The 26997-nt window shown below is 46.2% G+C and overlaps 3 protein-coding genes across 7 annotated transcripts in view; 1 reads left to right on the forward strand and 2 right to left on the reverse strand.

Moving 5' to 3' along the window:
• Nucleotides 1-1287: 1287 nt before the first annotated feature.
• On the forward strand, nucleotides 1288-8673 carry tspan33b (tetraspanin 33b). 2 transcript variants are annotated; one of them, XM_067234556.1, is made up of 9 exons: nucleotides 1291-1453; nucleotides 3290-3363; nucleotides 4129-4186; nucleotides 4507-4634; nucleotides 4744-4818; nucleotides 5921-6016; nucleotides 6453-6581; nucleotides 7045-7206; nucleotides 7728-8673. In XM_067234556.1, the coding sequence occupies exons 1-9, from the start codon at nucleotides 1411-1413 to the stop codon at nucleotides 7794-7796; spliced, it is 834 nt and encodes a 277-aa protein (XP_067090657.1). In that variant the 5' UTR covers nucleotides 1291-1410; the 3' UTR covers nucleotides 7797-8673. The 2 variants fall into 2 exon arrangements, with proteins under 2 accessions (XP_067090658.1, XP_067090657.1); XM_067234557.1 differs by lacking the exon at nucleotides 3290-3363 and having other exon boundaries at nucleotides 1288-1453.
• ttc38 (tetratricopeptide repeat domain 38) lies at nucleotides 8660-17129 on the reverse strand. Of its 3 annotated transcripts, XM_067234553.1 has the most exons (14): nucleotides 16979-17129; nucleotides 16148-16225; nucleotides 15978-16059; nucleotides 15155-15326; nucleotides 14631-14804; nucleotides 14046-14121; nucleotides 13350-13469; nucleotides 13086-13145; nucleotides 12828-12866; nucleotides 12295-12376; nucleotides 12023-12188; nucleotides 10018-10177; nucleotides 9398-9471; nucleotides 8660-9086 (listed from the first exon to the last, which is right to left on the reverse strand). In XM_067234553.1, the coding sequence occupies exons 1-14, from the start codon at nucleotides 17006-17008 to the stop codon at nucleotides 8999-9001; spliced, it is 1401 nt and encodes a 466-aa protein (XP_067090654.1). In that variant the 5' UTR covers nucleotides 17009-17129; the 3' UTR covers nucleotides 8660-8998. The 3 variants fall into 3 exon arrangements, 2 of the variants coding, with proteins under 2 accessions (XP_067090654.1, XP_067090655.1); XM_067234554.1 differs by lacking the exon at nucleotides 9398-9471; XR_010876560.1 differs by lacking the exons at nucleotides 8660-9086; nucleotides 9398-9471 and adding an exon at nucleotides 10912-11039 and having other exon boundaries at nucleotides 10044-10177.
• Nucleotides 17130-17201: 72 nt separating this feature from the next.
• Nucleotides 17202-26997, reverse strand: part of mical3a (microtubule associated monooxygenase, calponin and LIM domain containing 3a) — a 39056-nt gene continuing 29260 nt past the window's right edge. The window contains exons 39-45 of one of the 2 annotated variants that reach the window (XM_067234551.1): nucleotides 26366-26473; nucleotides 25888-25981; nucleotides 24455-24505; nucleotides 21859-21924; nucleotides 19438-19537; nucleotides 19273-19346; nucleotides 17202-19161 (exon numbers count right to left, since the gene is read on the reverse strand). In XM_067234551.1, coding sequence (XP_067090652.1) covers nucleotides 18977-19161; nucleotides 19273-19346; nucleotides 19438-19537; nucleotides 21859-21924; nucleotides 24455-24505; nucleotides 25888-25981; nucleotides 26366-26473 — 678 coding nt within the window. In that variant the 3' untranslated portion in view covers nucleotides 17202-18976. The remainder of the gene's footprint in view (nucleotides 19162-19272; nucleotides 19347-19437; nucleotides 19538-21858; nucleotides 21925-24454; nucleotides 24506-25887; nucleotides 25982-26365; nucleotides 26474-26997) is intronic. The other variant, XM_067234552.1, reaches the window with a different exon arrangement.

Genomic DNA, 26997 nt, shown 5'->3' on the forward strand with positions numbered 1-26997 from the left:
CTAACTATGTGCTGGTGTTTAGATATTAATCAGAGCTGAATATATCAGGTTTTCATAAAAATTTTGGCAAAACAGCAAAGAGACATTTGTCCCAGTAGGGTCCATGGAGCTCAGAGAAATGAATGAAGATCTGTCCAAAGCAGGCTCTTTATAAATGAGTAAAATCAGGTGGACCGATTCCTCAGCTGTTGAAACACATTGGAAGTGACAGTTGTGACCGAGTGCCTGGTCCTGTGGTGAGGAAGATGGCCGTTCTGGACAGTGTGTTTACAGTGTGATGTAGGCGCTAGACTGTATGTATCCAACGCTGCTCCCTCAACATACGGTTGATGATTTTTGTAAGATTTTACTCTAGTTCTGTCTAATAACATGGTTCCTTCTATGGAAAATAGCTGTATTTAATCAGTTGCACAGATATTCTTTTGTAAAAATGGTATATGCACTGACAGTACTGTCCATGTACTGACATAGTGATTCAAAATAATAGATTTATATTTTTCAGTACTTTGCTTTCTCAAATGCTTAAGGATTTTACTAACCCATGTCAAGTTTATCCTTTAGATTATTTTTATATTGTTCAGAAAACAGTCTTTTCTCTATGTCGAAATACAGTTTTGTGAAATCACATAGCTGTTATCACTTATCCCAGACATACAAAAGTCAATATCTTAACCGTTGAATGCCAGGCAGTCTTTTTCTTTCTGTCAATAGCAGAGAATAGTCCTTAAAAAGGTTATGTTCTGTTTACTGTTCTGTTTACTGTATATATTTGGCTTTCTCACAAAAAAACTGTGCTTTAAGACTCTTCCAAACACCCATGCTTTTCTAAAGTCTATAAAATCCCTTTGAATGAAAAAGGTGCACTAGAGATCAATGTCATTGATCGATAGGTCGTCATGCACGTGGATGCAGATCAATACTAAAGGCAAGCAGTCCTCTATGCAGTCTTCTGGGAGAGAAGGTAGGACATATTGATCTCATTATCTCTTTTTCTCCTTTTTACCTGGCGTTCCACCGGGGCAGAGTTGGGGGGTGAGATAGAAGAACAGACAATCCTCTGGAGGCTCCAGGGCTTTCAGCAGCGTGGGGCCAGAGGGAGGTGTTTGTGTGTAACCTGATTCATGTTCTGGCAGGACAGTTCTGGGTCCTTCCAGCATAGCTGGGACAGCGTCACAGCTAACCCTCCCCTTTTTAGGGCAGCAACCCTCTGCTACCCACACCCCCTCTCTCTGTTACCCCTCGTTCTCTCTAGCAGCTGATTCTGCCAGTGGTCAGATATCCCTGGGGTGTGTCTAGATCTCTGGGTTGTTTTGACCCTGTGTTCAGGAGCTGACAGGGAAACTGCTCCAGGGTAACCATGGACAGGAAGCTGACCTTGAACCGGGCGGAGACGTTCTCCTTTATCAACCCATGGATAAGATACTTCCTGTTTTTCTTCAGCTTCCTCTTCTGGGTAAGAGCACAATCTGACCACCTGACTAAACACTGCCAGCAGGACTGCACCATGCAGGAGTTTTTTTTATAAGTATAACTCTTGATTTCCGACAATGAGTATAGGTATGTTGACGATCTCAAGGTAACTAAAGCCCTGTTATGTGCACAGCAGTGGAGAACAAAAGGATAACAGTATCCAATGTCTCTTGTCACATCACAGTGAGAGTTCATGTAGAAAACCTTGCCAACCTCCTTAAAACCCACTGATAATCGTCACACTGGAGATGGATTTTCTCTGAAAGTCTTATTCAGTTAGCAATATTTATTAAGTTATATTTTGAGCTGTAAATCAATTTCACACCACATACACAGTGTCATATTTGCGTGGAGTCCAAGTGATTCACAGTTGCTGAAATGATCAACACGTTCCACATCATGTTAATAGGTTAACATCAATAGTAGAGCACAGTAATTCGATCTGAAAATGTTTGCATTCTCCTATTACTGTAAACTGTTACGGTCTCAGAGTAGTGTGTTGGGGCTTAAAACGTATCTTTCTATAATCAATACCAGTAAAACCTCAATCCCACCAAATGGCTCAAAAAATGATGTCCTCAACTGTGCTTTAAATGGATCTCCAGCCATTAATCTAGTCCATTAAACCTAATCTATCCCTATTTTTTATATCATCCAGAATATTCTGGATGGTTAAACCTAAACAACACTGTAGAAGCCAATAAATCCAGGGCAAGTTGGTTGACTATGGATAACGTCTGCATGGACACATTGTTCCACATCTCCCATGCAGTGTTGTGGTGCTCTATGGGGAGGGTTAAAGGGCTGATTACTGTGAGTGGAGGCACGAGGGTGCTGAATAGACAGGACACGTGGTTGTGTTTGTGAGAGACGGGCCTCGCTCGGACCTGCGTTGTGGCTGTGTGACCCCGCTGCAGGAGCAGGAAGACAATGACAACACGGAGAAAACACACACACGCTCACTCACCGACGCAGCCCTATCCCAGTTGCTCCTTTATTCAAAGGGATAGGTCCTTCTCAGGCCGGCGGAAACTGGCCATATACATTACATTTACATTTAGTCATTTAGCAGACGCTCTTATCCAGAGCGACTTACAGTAAGTACAGGGACATTCTCCCAGAGGCAAGTAGGGTGAAGTGCCTTGCCCAAGGACACAACGTCATGTGGCACAGCCAGGAATCGATCCAGCAACCTTTGGATTACTAGCCCAATTCCCTAACCACTCAGCCACCTGACTCCCTGTATATATATACTGTGTGTTTGGATTTAGAGAGTTGTCAATACTGAAGGCGATGTGTGTTAGGATTGAAGGAGACTCTCTAAAGCGTCCTGGCGAGCAGCAGCAGACAGTCATGGCTGCTCTGTGTGTGTTTACCAGAGACAAACCCTGAGCTCAACATGGTATGCCTAATCCTGCGCTCCTTTGTCCAGCCCCCCACTAGATCAGGAACTGTGTGTGTGTGGGAACATGCGACAGTTGGTGGTTAACCAGCCTGGTACGTCCTTGATGACTGGATGCTTTGTACAGCTAATTGTTTACACAAGGACCATGAAACCTGCTGTTGTGTAGTCAACTGGGCCAACCCAGTTTGGTTACCATTTCAAGTTATTGATTAAGAAAACCTATTTCTTCCTAATAAAAACAGCACGCTGTACAGTCCACTATGTATCGCTGAGTGAGAGCTGTTCTGTGGCTGGTGTTTCTGTGTGGGTAGATGCTATTCTAATACAAAGAAGTGTTTCAGTGACGCACACAAATATCCAACTAATATTAGAACCCAAAAGAACTCTCACCGTAATGTACATAAATGAACACAGCAGAACAAACCTTGTGCAGCCATCATGATCAGGAGTGGAAGACAAAAGACAATCCATGCAGAAGAACATCCAAGGTGAGACAAACAAGGGTGTTAGAAAATGCATCTTGACAATGCAATCTGCATGATTTCACATAACTACTTCACAGAATTAATTCTGCCATTAACTGGTAGACATCTGTATAATCAGCACTTCTTTTACACTTCCCATTTATAGGACAAAATAATGGATAGTCGTTTCTTAACTCTTTTCTGACTATGACATCAATTATGAGTCTCTCGCTCTCTCCTTCCTTCCTTCCTTCCTTCCTTCCTTCTTTCCTTCCTTCCTTCCTTCTTTCCTTCCTTCCTTCCTTCCTTCCTTCCTTCCTTCCCTCCTTCCTTCCTTCCTTCCTTCCCTCCTTCCCTCCCTCCCTCCCTCCCTCCCTCCCTACCTCCCTACCTCCCTACCTCCCTCCCTCCCTCCCTCCCTCCCTCATCCTTTATGTGCCCTGTAGCTAGATGTCCTCCCGCAAGGACAGCTCTGTACAACTGAGATGAGTTTTATCAGTAAGAAACCCCCTAACAGAAGTCTTAGAACACATCAGACAAAACTACTGAATACTCTTCGAAACTGGAGCGAGGAGTGTTGAATCTTGTAAGACTTGAGCAGTCAGCCTCCAGCCTTCTGAACTGACTGCAACAATAACAATATCCCAAGTCAATGTATTGATCTGCCAAGTAGAACGCTCCGACACCCACACACCCCCATGTGACTACCAGGCTGGTGCTCTGCCCTAGCTGTGTTCATGTTGTGGTACTTTGGGTCTGGAGTGGAACTGATGTGTCTGTTTCCTCCAGGTCTTTTCCTTGCTGATAGTTGCCATTGGGGTTTATGCCAAAGTTCAGAAAGCAACAGGTAAGGTATGACCTTTTGCCTCTAGCATCGTCCAAAGCATGTATTGTAAACTGTACCCTCAAAGAAATAAGATCCAAACTTGACCCTAAGAATGGACTTTTTTGGTTTAATTATTTAGTGGGTTTGACCATCTCAGTTTTATGCCTAACACTTGCTATTCCATACAATTGTAGTGGTGGATAATGGTTAAGAGGATGGGCTGGAGGAGGGGTCGATTCTGATTGATGTGATTGGAAAGGAAAATGATTGGCTACTAAGTTGACAGTGTTTGTGTCTCACGTCCCTGACATGGTTGTGTTATTAATGGTATTGTGTTCCAGACACAGTCCGGGACACGTTCCTGATCGACCCGGCGGTCATCCTAATTGTGGTGGGGGTGGTCATGTTCTTCATCACCTTCTGTGGCTGCATAGGGGCCCTGAGAGAAAACATTCGCCTCCTCAAGACCGTAAGACTTGCTTCTTCATCACTGTAAACAGTCTCTCTAATCTCTTTCTGCCAAGCATTGACACAATGAAGCATAGTACCACTATACTGTCTGCCATCTTCTTCTCCAGTTCTCCTTCAGCTTGACCCTAGTCTTCCTTACGCAGCTGGCCATTGCAGTGCTTGGCTTCTTCTATTCTGACCAGGTACTGCAGGCATCTTGATTTTCTGTTCATCAACTTTATTTTCCATTAGTCTTTTGAATTGTGCTTGACCGACTGGTGCTTGACCGACTGGTGCTTGACTGACTGGTGCTTGTGTTTGTGACTGGTTTGGGGATGTTTGCTGGCTCACGTCAGTCCTGTAGTCTGAGAGTACTTTCTACCTGCGGATTGAGGTCTGTTGGCTGGTTTTCTTTTTTCTGATGTTATTGAACCGAAAACAAAATTTAAGCTCCTTATATCCTTGACGTTTTGGGGTGCAGCTGACCCCTGTTGTGCCACTCTAGTGCCTCTCCCCCCATGCTGTCCCTCTACATCAGACACACAGTCAGACCTCTCTCTTTCTCCCTCTCTGTTTCTTTTATCCCTGCTGCTAAACAGGCCAGCTTAGCGTTGCTGCTAGCATCCTTCACTGCTAAATGATTCAAACGCTCTGCCACTTCAAAGTGTAACCAAATGTTCCATTTCAAAAGATCCCTGCAAGGAGGTTTGCTGCTAATGACATAGGGAAGTGCATAGGCATGCGGGCTGGTGTGTGTGAGGCAGCATGGGAACACAGGGAGGAGGGGGGACGGGGGGTGTCCTGGGGGAGAGGGGTGAGTGGTGGAGGGGTAGGGGCCTCATTAACACTGTAAAGCATGCCTTATTACACCCATCATTCCACATTAGGACTTCCTGCCGAGGCCGTCAAGGCAGTTTCTTAACCCTTGTGCTGCCTTCGGGTCATATGACCCAAAGGTTCATAACGAACCATCGTTGTGTTTAGCCAGTTTTACCCAATACAAAAACAAATAAAAATAGTTTTCTTTTAACCTTTGCAATGTGGGGGGTCTGAGACAGCCCAACGGTTAAAAGAAAATGCTTCACTTTGTTTTTGTATGAGGTAAATTTGTCGCAATACGACGGTGGGTCACACGGCTGATGGGTCAGAATGACCCGAAGATAACACAAGGGTTAACACAACTCTTTTGGGCTGCTCACATATGCGAAGAAGTCAAAGTTTGCATACACACGTGCTGCTTTACACACAAGGCCAACTGTGAGGTTCATCTGTATTCCTTCGTCATGTCACTCTCTGTTCCTCCAGACACGCGACGCTCTGGGGAAGTTTGTGAAGAAAGCTATAGTTCACTATAGGGACGACCTGGATTTACAGAACCTCATGGACTACATACAGAAGGAGGTAACCCCCCTATACACACACACACACACACACACACTTATTACTTAAGTATAGATCAGGACACGTACTTCTTTACTTTGAATGAGTGTTGTCGGTACTTCGACCAGTGTTTTTAAACACGCGTGTCTGTGCTTCTACTTGAGAGAAGGATGTGTGTACTTTTGCCATCTCTGGTGTTTGGGCACGTGTGATCAAACTATAGCAGGGTTTTCCACACAGACCACATGAGTACCATGCTGTTCTGTGTTCCCCTCCTGCCCCTCCCCCCCCCCCCCCCCCCCCCGTGTTTCTCCCGTCTGCACATACTGGCACACTGAGAATGGCGTCTCCTGAGACAGAGAATGTACCAGACCATGTTACTAAATATACCTCCTGTCTCTCTCTCTTTCTCTGTCTCCTACACACTCTTTCTCCCTTCTGTCTCCATCTCTCTCAGTTTAAGTGCTGTGGATGGAACAACTATACGGACTGGTCGTGGAACCTGTACTTTAACTGCACGTTGGGAAACCCCAGCTCTGAACGCTGTGGAGTCCCTTATTCCTGCTGTGCTCCGATTCCAGGCGAGGTAGCCTGATCACACACACGCAGACACACACACTTAACAGCGTTTGCAGAATTCAAACCACCTTTCAAAATTCATAGACATTCTGTTGATCCAACAACGTCTATGTTAGCACACCAGCAATAGCAGCAGAATATTTAATATTAAAATAGGTCATTAACTTTCCATTAGTGTAGAACCCCAAACATTTTAATGACCAGTACAAACCTAACTCAACTGATGCACAAACCAGGAGTTTTGTTATCAGACCAACATATTGTAGCTAGATTGCAGATCAATAGCTGTGTCCTGAATAGGCCTCATTTGTGAAGCAGTAGTTTGGGTTGTGGAGGTCATTTGGATAGCTGTTTTTTTTTGTTCCTTTACACAAACAATGTGGACACTGCTAGAGCTGTTATAAGGTTTATGGTATGGAATAAACCTAGCAGTTTGGTCACTATTGTGTACGTTTCTCTTGCTCTCTCAGGTCGTAGTCAACACGATGTGTGGTTTTGGAGTCCAGACCCAGAGCTATCTAGAGGCCACTAAGTCCATCTACCCAGTGGGGTGTGCCGACCGGGCCGTCATGTGGATCGAATCCCATCTGCTCCTGGTTGGGGCTCTAGCCCTAGGTCTGGCCTTGCCCCAGGTAACCCTGTACATAGGCCACCATGTCAAGTGTTTTTAAAGTTGACATAATTTGAATATATGTATGCCTGTACACAGAATGTGTTCTCAGATCAGCCAGTGATAGACTGACAGCTCACTCTTTTTCATCTAACGGGGTTCTTTGGAGAAGGAAGTCAATAAATGAGTCATGAACCCCATCAGAACAGCAGCCACTAACTTTGATACTCCAACAGCTTTGATGTAGAGACGTCAGTACTTCATCTCCCACTGTTGCCCACGTCCCCCACAATGGAAAACACCACTGAGTAGTAATAGCTCATTAAAACATATTTATATTCAGGTTGGTGTTTTTTATGTCGAAGAACAAATTAGTCAAGCACTGTATTATTCTGGGATGCAAAATAAAGGAATTGTCTGCAGGGGTTCTGACTCAGAGTAGAGTAGGTGTTTTAATAAATGTGTCAGCTGCAGAAAGGTCAGGTGCAGGTCTCTCAAAAGATCTTCAGGGTCTCTGAACTCAGGTTGTGTTCCTCTGTCCAGATTGCCGGCATCGTTCTGTCCCAGATCCTCATCTCTCAGATCCAGGATGAAATCAGCTCTGTGCTGTAAAGGGATCGAGGCATCGAGGAACAGCAGGACAAGGACACTATAATTGTTTTAAAGGGGAAAGAGAACTACAGCACTTACTGTACATGTACGTCTTACCAGAGAAAGGAAAACAAACATTTCCTCCACGCACTGACGACAACATCCTCAACACAGAACATCTTATTCACTCACTGATGTGATCTTGGCGAGGCTACCGCATGGATGAGTGCAACTGTCTTACTGTCCTATTGCAATACCTTAAAAATATAGGGCATACATTTGGGATCGATAATTTTTTACAATCTATATATTGTTATTTAAGATTATTTTGTATTTATATTATCATGGAGAATATTTATTCATCAGTGTGTTTATTTATATTTCAATTTATCATATTTGATATTACAGGGTTCCTGCAGGTTTCAGTAAGTCAAATTTAAGACCTTTTTAAGACATTTTAAGACCATAAAGATTGAAATTTAAGACGTACACAACGAATTAACAAAACAATATTCAAATCAAAGAAAAAAAATCTTTTTAGTTCAATGAATTCAGTCATTGAAAAAGCATTAATTTAATTTACAGATAAAGCAATCACATTAGTAACCTAATTTCATTTCATTTTGCACTAAGTACTAGAGATGGAGGAAAAATCTATTCACATATGAATCGTGATTCAGTCTTCTAGCGATTCACAATTGTATTTTTATGTAAGCATATATTGAATCGCAATTTGATTAAAAATAATGAATCGATTTTTTATTGAATTGTGACCCCAAGAATCTAATCAAATTGTGAGGTTCCATAATATTCCCACCCCTAATAGACGGTAAGCTGTACATTTATGTTTAATATTTAACCGTGTTGCAGAAATAAATAAGTCTATTCAAGAATAGTATACTTATCGTCAGTGTATTTTGTGAACAAGATCTTAGAAAACCTTCAGCAAACCAAGGCACATTTATGGATATGAAACATTTACATTACAAACAAGAATTGTCTTTAATCTCAAGAACAAAGTGATTGTATGTTTACAACAAACATTTCGAAAGAAATCCCTGTTAACGGATTTCTGGCATCAATTGTTAGGTTAGATAAGAGACTTATTCGGAAAAAATCCCACAGCAGCTCTGGAACCTTTCTCCCCAGCATGGAGCTGTGGTGCCCAGCCTTAAGCCCCCTGGTTACAGCCTATGACCCACCTCCCTTAGCCCCAGCCTTGCTCAGACATGCAGGGCGTGGGCTCTCTGGATAAGGCGGTCAGTGAGTGGGGAGTTAGGTCTGGCTGCGTCACGCTCCACCAGTAAACACCTGTCAGGAAGAAGGAGCACACAGCAAGGTGGGACAGAGGCACAGCGCACTGAACATCCATGACGAGCCACCCTGAGGAGTGCTGTGGGTGCATTTCTGTGTGTGTGTGTGTGCTTACATACACACCAGCATTATCATAGTCTATAGGATGCATGTGTTCTAGAAGACATCCAAGGATCGCACCCAATAATGTGTTCTACAGTGTCCTACAATGTGATGATCACATTTGACAGTAATATGTTCTAGAGAGAGTATCCTACTATATGACAATCACACTTCTGTTCCAGCTGTAATGGGAGCTGAAGTCTGACCTGGCTAGTTTGTGATGGTGTTTTTCTCCCGACTTCATGGCGGCATGGATGAGCAACTGGTTGAAGACATCCCTCTGAAGACCATAACACACAAACAATCGCATACAAGGTCACGTGGATCAGACGTACAGACACGTTAATGCGCTATGCGCGGCTCCCTGTTGAATAGGCACTCTGGCTACACGTGGAATAATGTATCAAAATGGCACAATAGGCACCGCTCTCTGCTAGCTATATATGATCTCTTTTTCCATCAAAATGGTCAACGTTATATGGCCCAACAACATGAAAGCAGACCCATGTATACATTATTGAACAGGTGGTGCTTTGTGGTCTACATCCTAGCATTCAGTAGGGCTATCCATATAGGTATAGAGCTAATATGACTGGCTTAGTAGATCCTCTCTTCCTCCTCTCTCCTGAAAGCCAGCTAGAATCAATAGAGGATGTATTCAACCTAAAGCCATTTCTCTGAGCGGTGGATTCCATATGATGTGCAACAGAGAATAGAACAACAGTGAGTTTGTCTGTGTGTCATAGCCACACCGGTGTGCAGGAGTCAGCCTGCTACAAACGATCTACAGCCCCCCTTGTAGGAGCCCCAAACCTGGGTGTCTCACCTGCGCGTCGCTGCCCCCTATCTGCTGGGCGCGGTAGCGCAAGGGCAGCAGCAGGTCCACGGTGCGGCTGAAGTTCCCCTGGTCGTACTCCAGCACAGCCTGGCACATGGGCACACCCAGGCCCCCTGCCAGCTGGTGCTGCCAGTTCTCTTCCGGGGCTCTGGGGAGGAGGAGCCATGAGATCATCCACATTTACATATCTGGGCCCGTTTGATCTAGGATTGGGATGCACACAGTACACACACAGACAAGGTGTGCACACAATAGCATCTATAATAGCAATAGTACTCTACCATGACGTTCTGCTCGACAATTGCTGAACACAACCTTCTACTGATGATCTACTAATGTACTCTGCTATCTGATCCAGGGGAATGTCCAGGAGTCACTGTCTTGCAAGGTTCAGTTCTAGTTGTTAGGTCTGGTAGGAACCCACAGGTCTACCCTGGCAGTGCTGCCTAGCCTGCTACAGGGTGAGCTAAGCAACATTACCTCATCCAGTGATATGAGAAGCTAAGAAAGCTAAGGAGTACAGTATGTGACAAGCTCTTCCTAACGCATTAAAGAGAGTGCTGGCTTTTGCTATGCATGACCAGCTCTTCCAGCAGAGAACGACCATTCTAGGAAATCTAGAGCACAGACAGGCAATATCTCCTTCACACCCAGGGAATTGATTCTTTTTACTCAAACAGCTGTTTCAACCACACCAATGTACTCGCTGTGTTTCCTCTGTTATGTAACACTCCAAGACATGTTAGGATCTAAAAATGTCTCTTCTCAGTGGATTTGTGTCGAAGAACAAGCTGAACGGAGGCTGCCTGTGGTCGGAATGCCAGAACACATTAACCACACCAGCGGTGGGCAGCCTTGGTCTGTCAGTAAGACGAAACTCACTGGTCTGACACATCTCACGTGTGCTCTTCGCCCTCTCCATTCTCTTTCTCGGTCTATCCTCCATCTCTGAGTGCTCCTTCAGTCTCTATCTCTGTCCTACTCCCACTCCTGTTTCCACTGGTTTCTGCCTGTTGGCGTTACGTAAAGGCTGAATGTTTGTTATGCAAGGCAGGAATACTGTGTGTTACGGTGTTGGGTTAGGAGGTCTGGTGTGGTGTTTCAGGATGTGACGGTCTGGTGGGGTGTCAGGATGTGACGGTCTGGTGTGGTGTTTCAGGATGTGACGGTCTGGTGGGGTGTCAGGATGTGAAGGTCTGGTGTGGTGTCAGGATGTGACGGTCTGGTGGGGTGTCAGGATGTGAAGGTCTGGTGTGGTGTTTCAGGATGTGACGGTCTGGTGGGGTGTCAGGATGTGAAGGTCTGGTGTGGTGTTTCAGGATGTGACGGTCTGGTGGGGTGTCAGGATGTGAAGGTCTGGTGTGGTGTCAGGATGTGAAGGTCTGGTGGGGTGTCAGGATGTGAAGGTCTGGTGTGGTGTTTCAGGATGTGACGGTCTGGTGGGGTGTCAGGATGTGAAGGTCTGGTGTGGTGTTTCAGGATGTGAAGGTCTGGTGGGGTGTCAGGATGTGAAGGTCTGGTGTGGTGTTTCAGGATGTGACGGTCTGGTGGGGTGTCAGGATGTGAAGGTCTGGTGTGGTGTTTCAGGATGTGAAGGTCTGGTGGGGTGTCAGGATGTGACGGTCTGGTGGGGTGTCAGGATGTGAAGGTCTGGTGGGGTGTCAGGATGTGACGGTCTGGTGTGGTGTCAGGATGTGAAGGTCTGGTGGGGTGTCAGGATGTGACGGTCTGGTGGGGTGTCAGGATGTGAAGGTCTGGTGTGGTGTTTCAGGATGTGAAGGTCTGGTGGGGTGTCAGGATGTGAAGGTCTGGTGGGGTGTCAGGATGTGAAGGTCTGGTGGGGTGTCAGGATGTGAAGGTCTGGTGGGGTGTCAGGATGTGAAGGTCTGGTGGGGTGTCAGGATGTGAAGGTCTGGTGGGGTGTCAGGATGTGACGGTCTGGTGGGGTGTCAGGATGTGACGGTCTGGTGGGGTGTCAGGATGTGAAGGTCACCTGGCCAGATCCCTGAGGCCCTCCACCAGTCTGTGGGGCGCGTTTGTCTCTTTGGAGCCCAGAGACGCCATGAGGAAGTGGAGGTCGTTGAACAGCAGCACATGGTCATCTGTGTGGGGCAGTATGCGCTGGTGCAACTCCCGCCACCGGTCCTTCACGCACACACCTGACAACAAACAACCGATAATGTATACATGTATGTGTGTGTGTGTGTGTGTGAAGGAGAGTTGGTGGTAGATGAACATTGTGTGTACTGTATATGACTGTCTCACCCTCCATCTCCAGTCTGTAGAGCAGAGAGCAGGCATCCACCGTGTCTAGCATGGCCCCAGAGGCAGAACCTCGCCTGGACACCTGGAGAGGACACACACACACACCTGTCTTCTTTAATCTATCATATAGCTTTTAATATACAAAGTGAGACAGAAATGGTTGTGTACTTTTCATCATATTGAATAAAATGGTCGGGCACAGATGATTGTTTACGATGATATGGGATTTTCCCCAGATTTTTTGGACATTTGATTTGCTTGTTTTTTTACAAAGTAAACTTGGCTATAAAAAGGTAGAAGAGCTTGGTTTCTTTTCATAGAAAACACGGAGCTATCACTGTGTTTATACAGAAACAGATTTAGCTTCCATTTGATCCAGACATAGTGTCCCGTTTACCCTCTGCAGCAACACAAACACCAGATTGCTCTTAGCATTGCTCACTAAGTGATGCTGGAGGTTCTTGGATAGAGACTCAGGACATGCTGCTGGTAGGACAGAGCCATGTTGACGAGCACTCAGAAAGAACACTAACCTGGCTATCAAATATTCTCAGCGCCGCCTCGTACTCCCCCTGCCGAGACAGAAAAACAAACAACAAATTAAAACTGGTAAAAAACGAAAAAAGCTGGGCTGTTGAAGTCGGGCACATCTTCTGCTATAGATACAAACTCATTTGCTTACTGTAATCAGCTTTACACTCCACAGATCCCGAGGGACATCTTAACTCACACAAAATCACTACCATCTGACAACTGTGCACTTGACTAGAGAAACGTATTAGAATTCTTGCCTTCTCGATATAGTACAGTGCCCAGTGCCAGTAATTGTGACAGGCCAGCATGTCACATACCTGCAAAAGACACATGTGAGTAGACAGAGTGGCAAGGTGTTCTAAGAATACGCCGATACACCAACATGTAAAACAATATGTCATACTGATATAGTGGCACTTCACAGAAACACATACTACCATATAAGAAAGTCATAAAAAAAAAAAACTGCAGTGAGAGAGAAAGAGATGAGCAGAGACATCCGGAAAGAGATGAGCAGTGACCTCCCAGTCCTTCTCGGTGCTCTCCATGAACTTGAGGCCCTTGTCCACCTCCGCCTTCATCTCATGGACGTGGGCCACCGAGTGGACGCACCAGGCGTCCTCCGGAGTCATGGCCAGGCCCTGCAGGAGGGGGGGGGGGGGCGCAGGGGTAGAGGAGCACAGAGGGGAAACGACAGAGGGGAAAGACTGGTGGAATCAAGACAATAAAACCATGACACACAATGCACACATCAAGTGTAAGTGCAATCAGGGAGTCAGGTGGCTGAGCGGTGAGGGAATCGGGCCAGTAATCCGAAGGTTGCCAGTTCGATTCCCGGTCATTTACATTTAGCAGACACTCTTATCCAGAGCGACTTGCAGTGAATACAGGGACATTCCCCCGAGGCAAGCAGGGTGAAGTGCCTTGCCCAAGGACACAACGTCAGTTTGCATGACCGGGAATCGAACTGGCAACCTTCGGATTACTGGCCCGATTCCCTCACCGCTCAGCCACCTGACTCCCTGCAGTTGGTCATGCCAACTGACGTTGTGTCCTTGGGCAAGGCACTTCCCCCTACTTGCCTCGGGGGAATGTCCCTGTACTTACTGTAAGTCGCTCTGGATAAGAGCGTCTGATAAATGACTAAAATGTAAATGTAAAATCAGTAAGCAAACGCATAGCACTGACTGGATGGAGGAAGGAGAGGAACATGTCACCTCTTTGGCCATCTTCTCAGCCTGGTCGTAGAAGTGCGTCTCCAGGAGCCCAAAAGAGTACAGTCCTTTAAGGTAGCTGGGGAGAGCAGGCAATGGAAATCAAATCCCTGTGGCCTATATAGGGCTAAACCGCAGAGTTGTTAGTGTAGCCTTCACAGCAATAACTATAATGACATTCCAGAAAGACCATTGTATCTATAAGTGACTCACAGCACAACCATAACAAGGTTTAAGCCAACAACTGAAAACGTGACAAGTTCATTCGTTTTTAGGTATAATAATAATCAAGCGTATCGATTTTGTTGGATCTCAAGTCATGGGAAATATAAAAGACTACAAACATAATTTCTTGTTATAAAGGATTTTAGTTTTGTGTAAATCGATAGTGTTATTAGATAAGGCTGTTTCGACAGGTCTCTTAGCTCTGGCTGTCATTACCTGGCGTAATGATCCCACTAAACACAAGCTCACACGGGTAAGAGCTGACAGCTAGGGGAGGCACTGGCCTGGAGCTGGAGCTTAATACACATTGACCTTCCTATCTGCACATATTACAGTTGACCTTTTGTGTATCATTTGTCCCACCTGTACAGGGGCATGTGAGGTTTCCAGTGGGGCAGCACCCTGGCCACAGAGTCTCTCATCTGGGTCTGGGCCCCCAGGTAGAAGAAGCCATCGTGGGCAAACTTGAGGGCCAGCAGGTCAGTTGGATGCTCCACCAGGATCTCCTCCCACACATCACACGCCTTGGGGAAACTCCTAGGAACAGACACAATACAACATATCTCAACAATGCTATGCCTGCCTAGCAATGAACCACAAAGCAGGGTCTGTTTCTATCAGAAGCATGCGATTGGGTGACAGGCTGAGGCATGGGCATACTGAGCTGCGGGGTGAAACAGATTTAGCATCACAGGAAGTCTTGTCTATCTGGCGGACTTTGTCGTTACGAACGCTTCAGTAGCTCCTTAAGACGGGCTGAGCAAATTGAAAATGACAACTGACATACGATGTGAACAGACAGTGATATAGGAAGAAAAAAAACAGCAACAGACAAACCTCTTCTCCAGAGTGGATACATAGTGTGTGCTTGGTGTCTCCTCTCTCACCCCTTGGAGAAGAGCTCCATGGCCCTGACGTGAAGCCGCTCCCTGGGTGTGACGTCCTGGGAACGGGCCAGCTCCACCGTCCTCCTCACGGCCGCCGCCAGGCCCTCGTCCAGACGGACGGACTTCCCCGTGCCCACCAGCTCCAGCCCCGTGGTGATCACATGACCCATCACTAACGGCAGCAACACAGGAACAGAACGTCCTTGAACCTAATCGTCGCTTTGACGGCAACAAACAGTTATTTATAATACACCTGGTCTCTCTATGTGGCGGGAGTGTGAGAAGTAACGGATCATGGTTATTTTTATAGGATTGGTGAACATTGGAGTCGGGTGCGAGGGAGATGTTTACAAGTTGTGCTATCTAACAGCCTCGCTCTGACATCCATGGTGTGAGATACAGTACAGCTTCCATGACTGGTTCATCTTTACATACAATGGTGAGACTGAGGGAAGAAAAGGAGGGTGATCAGAGGGAGGACATTTCTTAGAAGGCAATCCAATCAGTTCTATTAAGGAGCAGTGTGCAACAAGGCAGACAGATGGTTGATTACATACAATACATCTTGTTGTATTCTGCTGCACCAAGTCCCAGCCAAATGACACCACCTCCTGTTCCTTTATGTTAGTTTTTTTTTTGTTGGGGGGGGGGGGGGGGGGGGCTGGGAATGAAACTAGCAGGTAGGTTAGACTGGAGTAAACCATCTTGTCAGTGAGCTGGCAGCTTCTTCATCACGTTGGGACTAAACGTGGGTAGGTAACTCTCTCCCAGCACATACTCTGCTGTAGTATCTAGCCAGCCGTCTTGTCAGGTTGTTACATACCGAAGTCAGGGTCGGCAGCCCTGACAGCAGACATGCAGCCCTCAACTCCTCCCAGAGTCTCATCATTTCGCCATGTCACATACTGCAGACAGGACGAGATTGTAAAGCTTTTATAGTAAAAATAGTATGCACATATTTGATTTGTTTTGCTCTGTGGAGCAAGAGCATACCTGGGTAAGTATGGCATCATACATCTTACATGCCTCATTGCTAGAGGTGGACAATGGGAGACCTTCTGATCTCCAAGCCTGTTAAAGAAACAATCATAAACTATGTTCATTCTTTGGAAGGTGATAGTGTCTGCAACTGATATCGATTTCGTATCGATTTGTTATACACAGGATGATTTTGAGCACGGTCTTTGCTCTCGTGTTCATAAACATGGTTTATATAATGGGCCAACTTTCAGTTTCAAACTTCTGTAACTCATAAAGTGAGACCATGATGTTAAAACGCCTTCCCTTTTGTGGCCATGACACATTGTCAGTGGGAATTCTGTTGTGGGGGACGACACGCCTACAAGGTTTGGTTGGACTTTTGAAAATCCGATGTGTCACGCCGGAAACATATCAATAAATAGTTTAGGAACTTGCCAACCAAAGCAAATGTCGTCCAACGGATGAGTTATCTCCCTACAGTGGTGCAGTGCATTTTTGTGTTTTTATTTTGTAACAGATATGAATTTTTAAAGCTACTTTGTAGCTAGCTAACGTTATGTCACTCGCGCGCACGTAACGTCGCTTGTCTACTGTAGGCTACTTGGCCAGCTAGCTAAAACGCCAGCTTGTCGAATAACATCAACTGTCTACAGCTGATGATTTGAATTCTTAATATATATTTGCATGCAATAATGCTGTGGAAGAGAAACAGTATGCATTATAGTTTGACCAATGTTTGCCCAATTAACGGAGAACAGACTTCCAACTCTGCGCATGGCTGTTGTAAATCTGAATAGTAAAAGTAGGATGTTTTTGTATCAGTTTGCATTCCTTGCATCTTACCTTGCAGTCTCTAAAACTCGATGCAATCATAGTGTTCAACTTTCTTCTGCAGGTTTCTACAATTGGAAATTCCCCGACAGAATGGACTCGAGCACACTTCAACCTCTGTGCAAGGGCCAACTCTGTCAAAGATTAACAGTGCATAGAGAGAAAACACGGAGTGGATTTCTCACTGATAATGGGATTGATTGTGATGTGCTGTATTAAGTAATATCACAAGGTGTTTAAGAACGACTGCATTGTTTTATTGCCTTTTCTGCATACATCCAACACCCTATGTACTTCAGCTACATGAAGCATACAGATCATGTGTCAACATAAGTTTTAAAAATTAGGATTCATTTTCTTTACATATGATACATTTTTGCACACAATGTTAATAAATATCAATAAAAATCTGTCAAACTTATCACACACAATCTAAAACAACAATCCTTAAAACTGTACTGTGTTGGAGCCTATTCACAGCTCAAACACTATTTCTCTCTTTGTTTCTCTACTGTGAAACAATTAGAAACCAACCACAGATTTTTGTGTTTGGCAGGAAGGCTAGCAGAGTAAATACCAAACAGATAGACATGCTCTTCTGACAGGGTGCAAGAAGTAGAGCGCCCTCGCCTCTACACATCTACAGACTGCAGTCAGAAGACCTGTAGTAAAAATGATTTTAAAAAATCTAAATTGTACTTCCAGTGGGGAATATTAACTGTAGAAATCTGGATTCCTTGAAGGACCGTGATAAACTCAGAAGATTAGTATTAGAAACTGTAACTGAGAAAGAAAATAAAGGCATCTTGTTCCACAGCAGGATCGCATGCTGTATGTACTGCAGCCCTGCAGAGAATGTGAGTGGTTCAGGTTTATCCCTTTGATATTGCAGCATATCCAGACTCTACAATCTGGCAGCACCCCGAGTGATGCATGGTTTACTGACTTCTCATCTTTAAATGAGACTAAAGTGTTTGAATGACACTATCACAATATTAACACCATTATACAGTGGGACACCAAAACTCAAATTCACCAAAAGCATTACCTTCTCAGATCTTTGAAAACATTTTAACAGTGCTCTCACATTCCACTATTCTGATAAACTAGAGCTAAGGTGTAGATGTTGACCCTGCAAACGTAAGGTGTTGTGAAAAAGGAAAACTGATTGTAAACTTAGTAAACAAGGATATTAAAGTGAGTGACATCCGAAGAAGAAGCCACACAGTAAACCATCAGAGGGTGTCAGAAGAGTCCATTTGTACATGTAGAGTCTAGACTACAAGCGAGCCTGTCAACAGTCAAAGACAGTGTAACAATTTGAAAATCTCCTTGAGTAACGAATCTGCAGTCTAGAGTTTTGACACGCAGTGGTTTTCTGGGTGATTTTCCAACTGGTTACAAACTGGTTACAACCGGTTTTTCAGAGTCCCTTCATCATTGGCTACTTTAAACACGGAAGCCAGTCTGTGATTGAAAAGAAAGACAGGTAAAGCAGACGGTGTCTCTCTCACCATATACAGTCGCCAAGGCAGCAGAGGCAGTGAGGTGAGACACTGAAGAACCCCCCCCCCCCCCCCCAACCCCCCCTACCCTCAAGGGCAGTTCTCAGTAGCAGTCAGAACAGCCTCACCCAAGCAAGGATCCGTCTGCTGTGCTGTGCTCCACACGTGTACACACAGAAACATCGGTACACATCAGATACAATTCTGTACATCAGCAGGGCCTAAACCTTCTCTTCCTTTTTCTTCTCTGCATTATCAGGATCCAAATAACAAATATAAAGACATTCTACGGAAGCCCTCCAGGTAACGGTGGAGAGGAAGTTCCTGTCCGGGGGGGTTTCTGTCTCTCCCGATCACACGGAGACAATGAGGTGAGCGCACGGACGCGGCGACAGGATCCGCCAGGGCCAAGGAACCTCACGTAAACCCTCCCCAGACGACTCCAGTAACAGCCAGGATGGTTTGAGAACGTCACACACAGTCATTAAGTGCTCCCCCCCTCCCCTCAGGCCCAGTTGAGGTTGAAGCCCTTGGAGAGCATGACGGACTCCAGGTCCCTGTCCTCCTCCTTCTCCCGGAGCCTCTGCTCCTCCAGCAGCGCCACCAGGGAGTCCCTCTGCTCCACCACCTCCAGCATCTCCCCCAGGATACGCTTCTCCTCGGCCAGCTCCACTTCTGACTTCAAGTGGTCTGGGGGGGGGGGGGGGGGGGGGGGGGGGATTGGATGGCGTTACAGAGATGGTGAAAGAGGGAAGAATAGAATGGTTGTGTGTGTGTGCGCGCTCGTCTGTCAGGCCTCACCTTCCACTGCCATGCGCTCCCTCAGGTCCTGCTGTAGTCTGCTCTGACGGTCTTCAAGTTCCAGCTCCCGAGCACTAGGTCACACACACACACACACGTTGGTGTAATGAAGCATACCAAATATAAAAATACAGCACACTCAATCAAACTGAGGATTCAACTTACAATATCATAAGCTCTGACTCATAGCGCACTAGAGCGTTCTTCTCCTGGACCAGTTTGAACCACTCCTGCATCAGCTTGGGGTCGTCTTTCTTCCCCATCCCTGGGCGAACGGGGCAGAGAGGGAGGGGTCAGAGAGGCAGGGCGGGGGCTGCAGTGACACACATTCACCGACATCAACACAGTCAATGACAATGAAAGCCAAGCCAGGATGACGTCTCTGATGGTGAGAGATGGACAGGTGGGCAGAAGGACCAGGTCTTTCTGCTCCAGCATGACCCAGAGGAGATGGCGTGGAGGAGATACTCGGGTCTCAACTTTGACAGATGCACACGAAGGTGAGGAAGCTCACCTGGTGTTACAAAGTTGAGAGTTTGTTTGTGGCCTACTCATTTTGGATGCGTTTCTACCATGGAAGAACACTGTCCATGGCAGTTGCCCCTAACCCTAACACTGTTTCCTATACACAGTGGGAAGTTGTGGGGCAACAGGCAATGTGGGGATTATTAAACCGTATATAAAAGTACAGACTTCACTCCAAGTGAGATAAACCCGCAGCAGAAACGCATCATGTCAGATCCTATTTCTGCTCAGCGGTTTCGAGACAACAAAAGCAACCTAGACTGTCACTCCCTACAGTTTCCATTGCAGGGTCACATGGTAGTGAGATGGATTGGTCAGTCGACCAATAGTAAAGCTGGAATTCTTGTCTACCGTTTCCTCTGAGGGAGGGGCCTCTGCAGCTGCCCGGGCATGCACCAGTGGTGAGGTGGTGGCAGTGGACACGAGTGCGCTCTCACATCTCCTAGAGATCTCCTGCAGCTGAAACTGTTCAGCTATACATCAGTGGTAAATAGGTTGTGGACATGGGGCCAACTCGGTGTCCATTGAAGAATAAGGGCGTGTCGATGGTTTACAGCGGTATACGTCAGTATACCCTGGACTACATCACTGTACCACCGTGTCCCAGGCAGCTAGAGGCCAGCCTCTCCCTCTACAGCCTCTGTTTACCAAGCCAGTTCACTGCATGCTTATGGGAGGCCTGTCAGCTAACACAGCCTCTATCCATCATTGGCAGGCGGAGCCAAGCGCTGTCGATGAGCCAGTAGAGGGTCGATCTGAATGCAGCAGGACGTACTTAGCTGGAGGAGGGGAGGCTCTTGCAAAATGAAAAGGAAAAACACCGAACACAGATAAATGGCTTGGTTGTGGTCTGGGGTGGAGCTGGGTTTGGCTGTTTCACAGACAAGGACAGAGAGAGCCACAGCAGAGTTCCTCAGACAAAACCACAAAGAACCCAACAGGGGAGCAATAAAGAACAGGCTAGTTTTGCTAACTCATCCAGCAACTGGCTGTCTCTCGCTTTTTTTTTTTTCTTCTTCTCCTTCTCTCTCAGTCCCGTTCTCAACCACCGCCCACAGATCAACACTCCATGCAGGCAGGAGAGAAGAGTTACAGTTAGCACACACACACACACACACACAATAAAATCCAAACTCAATTAGCCTACCAAATCCCAGTATGCAGAAACACAATGTCTCTCAAGCAGTGTCTCACACACAGCCTATCGGTTTAAAATGATTGATGTCAGTGTACCAATTAAAATCTGTCAAACCACAAACGTATGTTGCTCACATGTATATAAATGTATGTTAGTAACGGTAAACATGCAAACAGCCCGCATGTATGAACACGTATTCTCTAACGCACACACACCCACACCCGCACACACTACACCACAATGCCTCTCATCTCCATTAGTTGAACAGAAATGGAGGGCATGCTGTTGTTTTGACCCACACTTAAGCAGAGTAGTTTTCCCCTTAGCTAGGTGGCTGCATCTTCGTGGCAGGAGACTACCTCAAGGCTGTGCTTGGACTGTGTGTTGGCTGGTTAAAAGGGGATTTCAAATGGGCTACCATGTGTGTCTTTATTGCTTTGACAGCTGTCATTTGCTTCGTGTCTTCCGCTTCGGGCAGTTAATCGAAAAAAATAGATGTTAATTTGGTGGTATTTTTTGCCTTCAGTACAGTAAATCCTAGTGAGTCCGTTTAGGAACTAATACTGGATTAACTTTCTTCCAGCAGTCTCACTATTTCTGTAGACTCAAAAAAAGAAGAAAAAAATGCTCCTGGTAAAACTCTTACGCCTATCCAAATAGAGGTAATGTGAGTTCTGTCTGTGCGACATCTCTGTGTTTGAGAGTGCAGAGGGCTTTCTGCACTGGGGCACGTGGGAAAACCTGGACCTCCTGGGGAAATCTACTGAGCCTCATCACCGTCACCCAGGGGAGAGAGGGAGGGAGAGGAAACCAAGAGGAGGAGAAGAAAGAGGAGTTCAGGAGATCGGAACCCTGCCCCCTCAGTCCGACTCCCGGGGTGCCGTGGTAACCCAGCTGTGTCCAGGAGACGGGGTTTACGTTACCTTCGGGAGAGATGCAGGGGCAGAGGGACAGAGGTCTTCGGCGAGGACTCCCCACATGGGACTCAACTTCCACAACACAGGAGGAAGACAAGGGAGGACAGGGAAGAGGGAGAAAGGGAGGAAGGGAGGTGAGGGTGAAGAGAAGTGAGAGACACAGAGGAAATAATGATGTCGAGGATAAAGTGTGGAGGAAAGTGAAGAAAGGAGGGGAGGGGAGGAAGGGAGGGAGGGATGAAGAAAGAACAGTGAGGAGAAAATCAAAAAGAGCACTAGGAGAGGGAGGGGGAAACTGAAATCACCTACAGTACAGTGAAGAGAAGGTGGGAGAGATCAGCTGTGAGGGATGAAGGAGGACGAGAGGAGAGTGAAAATACAAAGGGATAGAGAGCAGGAGGCGAAATAATCTTCTTCTTTCATCTTTTTTCGTCTCGTTTTTAGAAAAAGACCCTGAGCAGAGCGCTCTGTGTGAGCCAGACTAAGCTGTGGTGGGAGCTGATCTAGAACCCAACGCATGTTTACAACTCCATGCTAATTGAATTAATTCTAATGAATTGGTTGTATTCCAGCACCAGAGATTTACATATAAAGGGCCAGACTTCTCTCTCAGATGATAATACAATCTTTGAAGATATTTCGGTTCTTTCAGGTAAACAGACCTACTCCACCATTCCTATATGTTGTTGATGTTGTGGGGCTGTTTGAAATGCAAATTAGAATTCCCATCCATTTGCGTGAAGAACAGCCACAAGTACATTCTCTGGGAAATTAGGTCACCTTGACTATAGTGGCTCGACACTGGTCTAGATGTGAGACTAGAGAACCCCAGCAGAATCGTGAAAAGGCATGAGACCAGGAAGGCAGCGTCTTTGGTGAAATGTTGCGGTACAGACACAGGACAATGTCCTGAAGATTCTAGGTGACAGAGATGGATTCTAGGAAAAATAATCATGACAGGGGACTGTCTGGGAAACCTGTCATGTAGAATATGTCTGTAATAATACAAGCTAGGATTGGAAGCACAGAAACACTGTCTGCCTACACAGCTGCTGTTGACTTGATATCGTGCTGTTCCACATCATAAAGGCCTAAACAAATCTGCCATCAGCAACGGTAGTCTGCGTGGAGTTAATGTGTCATCTTTATTGAAGGAAATTACAGACTAAATGGATGAGTGTAGCCAAGCTACAGTCCAACCAATGGGTGGAGAGCCAGCTAGCCATGTATCCCCATCATTGGCTTCTGGCACCCTCTGTAGGACAAAAAGAGACATAGCCATGCTGGTCATCCAACAGTGTCCCTGGAGGAGCGGGAGCACTGTCCCAACCCAACCCCTAAACCTGACTGGGAGTGATAAGTGAACTGGACAGGTGAAAGCAAAGTTCCAACCAGTCAATCAGGGGGGCAAGCTACAGCTTTTAGCACATTGCCAAGACGTCTAATTCCCTCAGATCTCCATAAGTGCATAGGGGACAGCTAAGGCTTCAGGGTGGTGATGTTAGGACAGAGCCTGCCAGGTAGATGCCATTGTAAGTACTACCACAGCCGCATTAAAGCCAGCCATAAAAGAAACCTAGTTGTTCTCTCTATGTATAATGCAGAATGGCTTAAGATCATCTGTAGGACTCTTGAAGGAACACATAGTACCTCCACACAACACAAAGCCCTAGTTCCAGTAAGGGGAACACTATTTCTTTTGTCTCTCCTGATGCATCCATACTCACCTCTTAACATATAGGAACAAGGTTTACTTCAGAGCCTTTGTGGGGCTAAGTCAAGAGTTTTCTGGGGGTGTTTTCTTTTATACATAATGATGCCAATCCTGATAAATTACATCATCACTAAGGGACAGAAGGTTACCACAGCTCCACGCCATCTCCTGTCCAATGGAGGACAACACCATGACCAAGCATACAGCACCACAGGACTACGAACATCACAGGACTACAAAAACCACATCACCGTTATCTTGGGTTGGACGCACACTGGGTATCTGCAGACTAATCAGATTCTAGAACAGGAAGGCTAAGCTGGGGGGGGGGGGCAAGGTTCAACATCAATGCCTCTGAGAAGCACACACGCAGGGGGGAAGGGAGTGCAACTGAGCAGGTATGGGAGAGTCAGAGAGCCACAGCTGGAACAAGAACACGCTACAGCAGCAAGGCACCAAGGAAGGATGGGGGTGCTAGTCAGGGGTCAGGTAAGCAGTTTAGTAGGGGTCAGTCTAGTTTGGTGGCTTGCAGATTTCCAGTGTGTCTATGTGTTTGATGAACTGACAACGTGAAAGTTATTCTGAGGAAATGAACTCAAACTGTTGAAGAAACCATTTTGTAAGACAGCGAGTGCATGAGGTGATCCTGCCCATGTTCTTTGTGCTGTGCTTGACCTGGAGAGTTTAGAGGGAGAGCTGCAGGTACAGGCCCTCGCAAGACAAGGCTGTGAGGGTCTCGAGCTCTGCTCAGCACTAGTAAGTGTGTGTGTGTGTGTGTGTGGGGGGGGGGGTCAGGAGAGGTTATGGTGGGAGGAAGGAGAGGGGGTACAGTTGGGTTAGCTAGCTGCTAGTTAGTTAGTTAGTTAGCGACAGGTTTGAAATACATACCGCCCAGATGCAAGTCGAGGAATTCACTGTAATTAGACTCTCCCCAATAGTCTACAATGACAGGATGATATTAGAGATTGGAGTTATTAGAAATAGCCCCAATCGGGCTGCACAGCATCTCCAACAACAGGTCATGCATGTGCCTACACACACACACCTAAACACACACACAAAAACACAGCCAACAAACACGTTACAAACACACGTACTCACCACGGTACATATGGGTCAAATACACGAAACACTGCTTGTACTGCTGTACAAGGCGTTCCTCATAATGATAACATTTGCTGACAGACTTGCTGTGCGGCTGTTGCTGACTCTGATGTGAATGATGGAGAGTTCAGCAGCAGTCAGAGTGCCACTCGTCTGACATCCTCTCAAAATAACACGCCCCAATGGGGTTAGGTTTGACATGAACCCAGTAACAAACACCTTAACTAATGCTTGGAAGCCAATTTATAGGTGTCTCTTTTTGACGTATGGAACAGGGTAGCCTCTTCTAGAAGAGATTAGTAAGACAACCACATCCATTATGAGCTCACAAATCCCAATGTGTTTGATGTGGACGCACTGACATTCCCCAGACAGCATGCAGCTCAGGCCCAGACAGACAGCTACTGAGTGAGAGGCCAGACACGTTCAGATGGAAGACTGGTGCAGTGACGGACGGACAGACAGACGGAAGTCGTGGATGTTACAAGAAGAGCTGCTGTAAGGGCTAATACCTGATCTTCGTTTGTGTCGTTTTGGTAAAGTATAAGTACCTCTATACAAGCCTTTAAAAGAGTAGACCACAGAGAGGTTAAGAGGGGGCATTTTTAAACAGGCAACTGCACAAAGAGATGGGAAGGGAACGGATAAGGCTCTAATTTCAAGAAGATTAAAGAAAGCATTAGAAAAGCACTGGAGTAGGAAAAGAAGAACACTGGCCCTTTCTACGCTGCCGTTCGAAACCATTTACTGGTTATCTCTTTGAATACTAATCTTAAGTTGCAAGACAACATTGAAAGATTCACATGCCTCGTGTTTTACGTCCTAATCTATGTACTGTAGGACCACTTCGACTAAACAATGTGGTGATAACATATACTGCCTTCATGTGCACCCATCTGACACCCAGACAGTTGATTCATTGTTATGTTCCATGATGACTAGTCATGACTTGAACTTTGAGTAGAGGGTGCAGTGTTGTCTGTCAATGATTGTCCCTTGTCCAGCACAGACTAGAGGGACTGTGCGCTGCATCACAATATATGGAGGTTTAGACAGCTGCAGACCAGAGTCTGGGGACAAGCAGTCCCATTATGTGACGCGCCTAGGCAAGTAAAGACGATATCCAAACTATTTCCCTGATCCTTACCCCGCCCTGGGCTGGCTTGATGAGCCAATGAGAGCCAATCAGAATGAGAGGGAGTATGAGTGACAGTTACCTGCTTCCCCTCGCAGGGCCTTCTCCACGGCCACGCCCCTCTCCTCCAGCTGCCTCTGTTTCTCCTCCACCTGCTCCAGCTGCCTCTGGATGATCTGAGGAGGACAGGGCCGTCCGTTGGAAACACTCGCAGAAGCTCGCGCACACCCAAACTCACACACCCAAACTCGCACACTCGCGCGTACATTTACGCACGCGTGCTCGCACGCCTATCCATCCCTGTCACAGCAAAATTGGAAGCCGATATAAAAGGTCTTACCCTGAAAGTTGGTTCGGATTGTTCAACCTTTTGTGAGATCTAATTATATAGAATCAAATATTCATGAGACTCGGTAGGTGCCGAGCCAATTACTATTGTCTTGATCTCTGCATGACGTACCGCTCTGATCTTCAAAGTTGCAAATCTGGCCTGAAAAAACCCCCCTCCATCTCTTTGTATCTGTCAGTATGTCAGTCTGGCGCTCCTACGTGTGGGTTACCTGTGCTCTGTGGAGCCTCTTAAGCTCCTCCTGTTTGGCCTGCCTGCGGGCGGCTTTCTGGACCCTGCGTGTCAGCTTGGCGTTCAGCTCCTCCTCTGTGTACGTCTTCTGGGGTAAGACAACAGACAGGGTAGAGGTCAGGGATCACCTGGTCTGACTCGGGTCAGGCTTGGGACGGGGGAAGGTCTCTCTTTTTTTAATAGCCTGTGACTCTCTCTATGGTGGGTGGAGGGGAGACAACACCTACAGTCACAGAGCCACTGAATGCGTCGAAAAAAACACAATCTAAAACACCTATGGCAGGGAGAAAATGGGAATCGGGTGAAGGAGAAAGTGATACCATTTTCGATATCAACTGCACCAAGATAAGACTACCATTCTCTTCTAGGAACTAGTAGATACAGCATGGAGCTCAATACACCACATCTCAAATCCTAGATATATCAAAACTAAAACATGGAAAGTATGTATGCTCTGTGCATTGCAGATCAGTTTCAAGCCATCTGCTTATGAGTTACACGTTAAAATAAGTTATTCATTGAGCAATCAACATCATAGATCAGTTTCTGAAAAACCATTGAACAGCAATAAGCTGCAGCAACACAGGGAGAGAGAGGTGCTAGTGTTCAGGA

The sequence above is a fragment of the Osmerus mordax genome, chromosome 4 (assembly GCF_038355195.1).
Source record: "Osmerus mordax isolate fOsmMor3 chromosome 4, fOsmMor3.pri, whole genome shotgun sequence".
Classification (NCBI taxonomy): Eukaryota; Metazoa; Chordata; class Actinopteri; order Osmeriformes; family Osmeridae; genus Osmerus; species Osmerus mordax.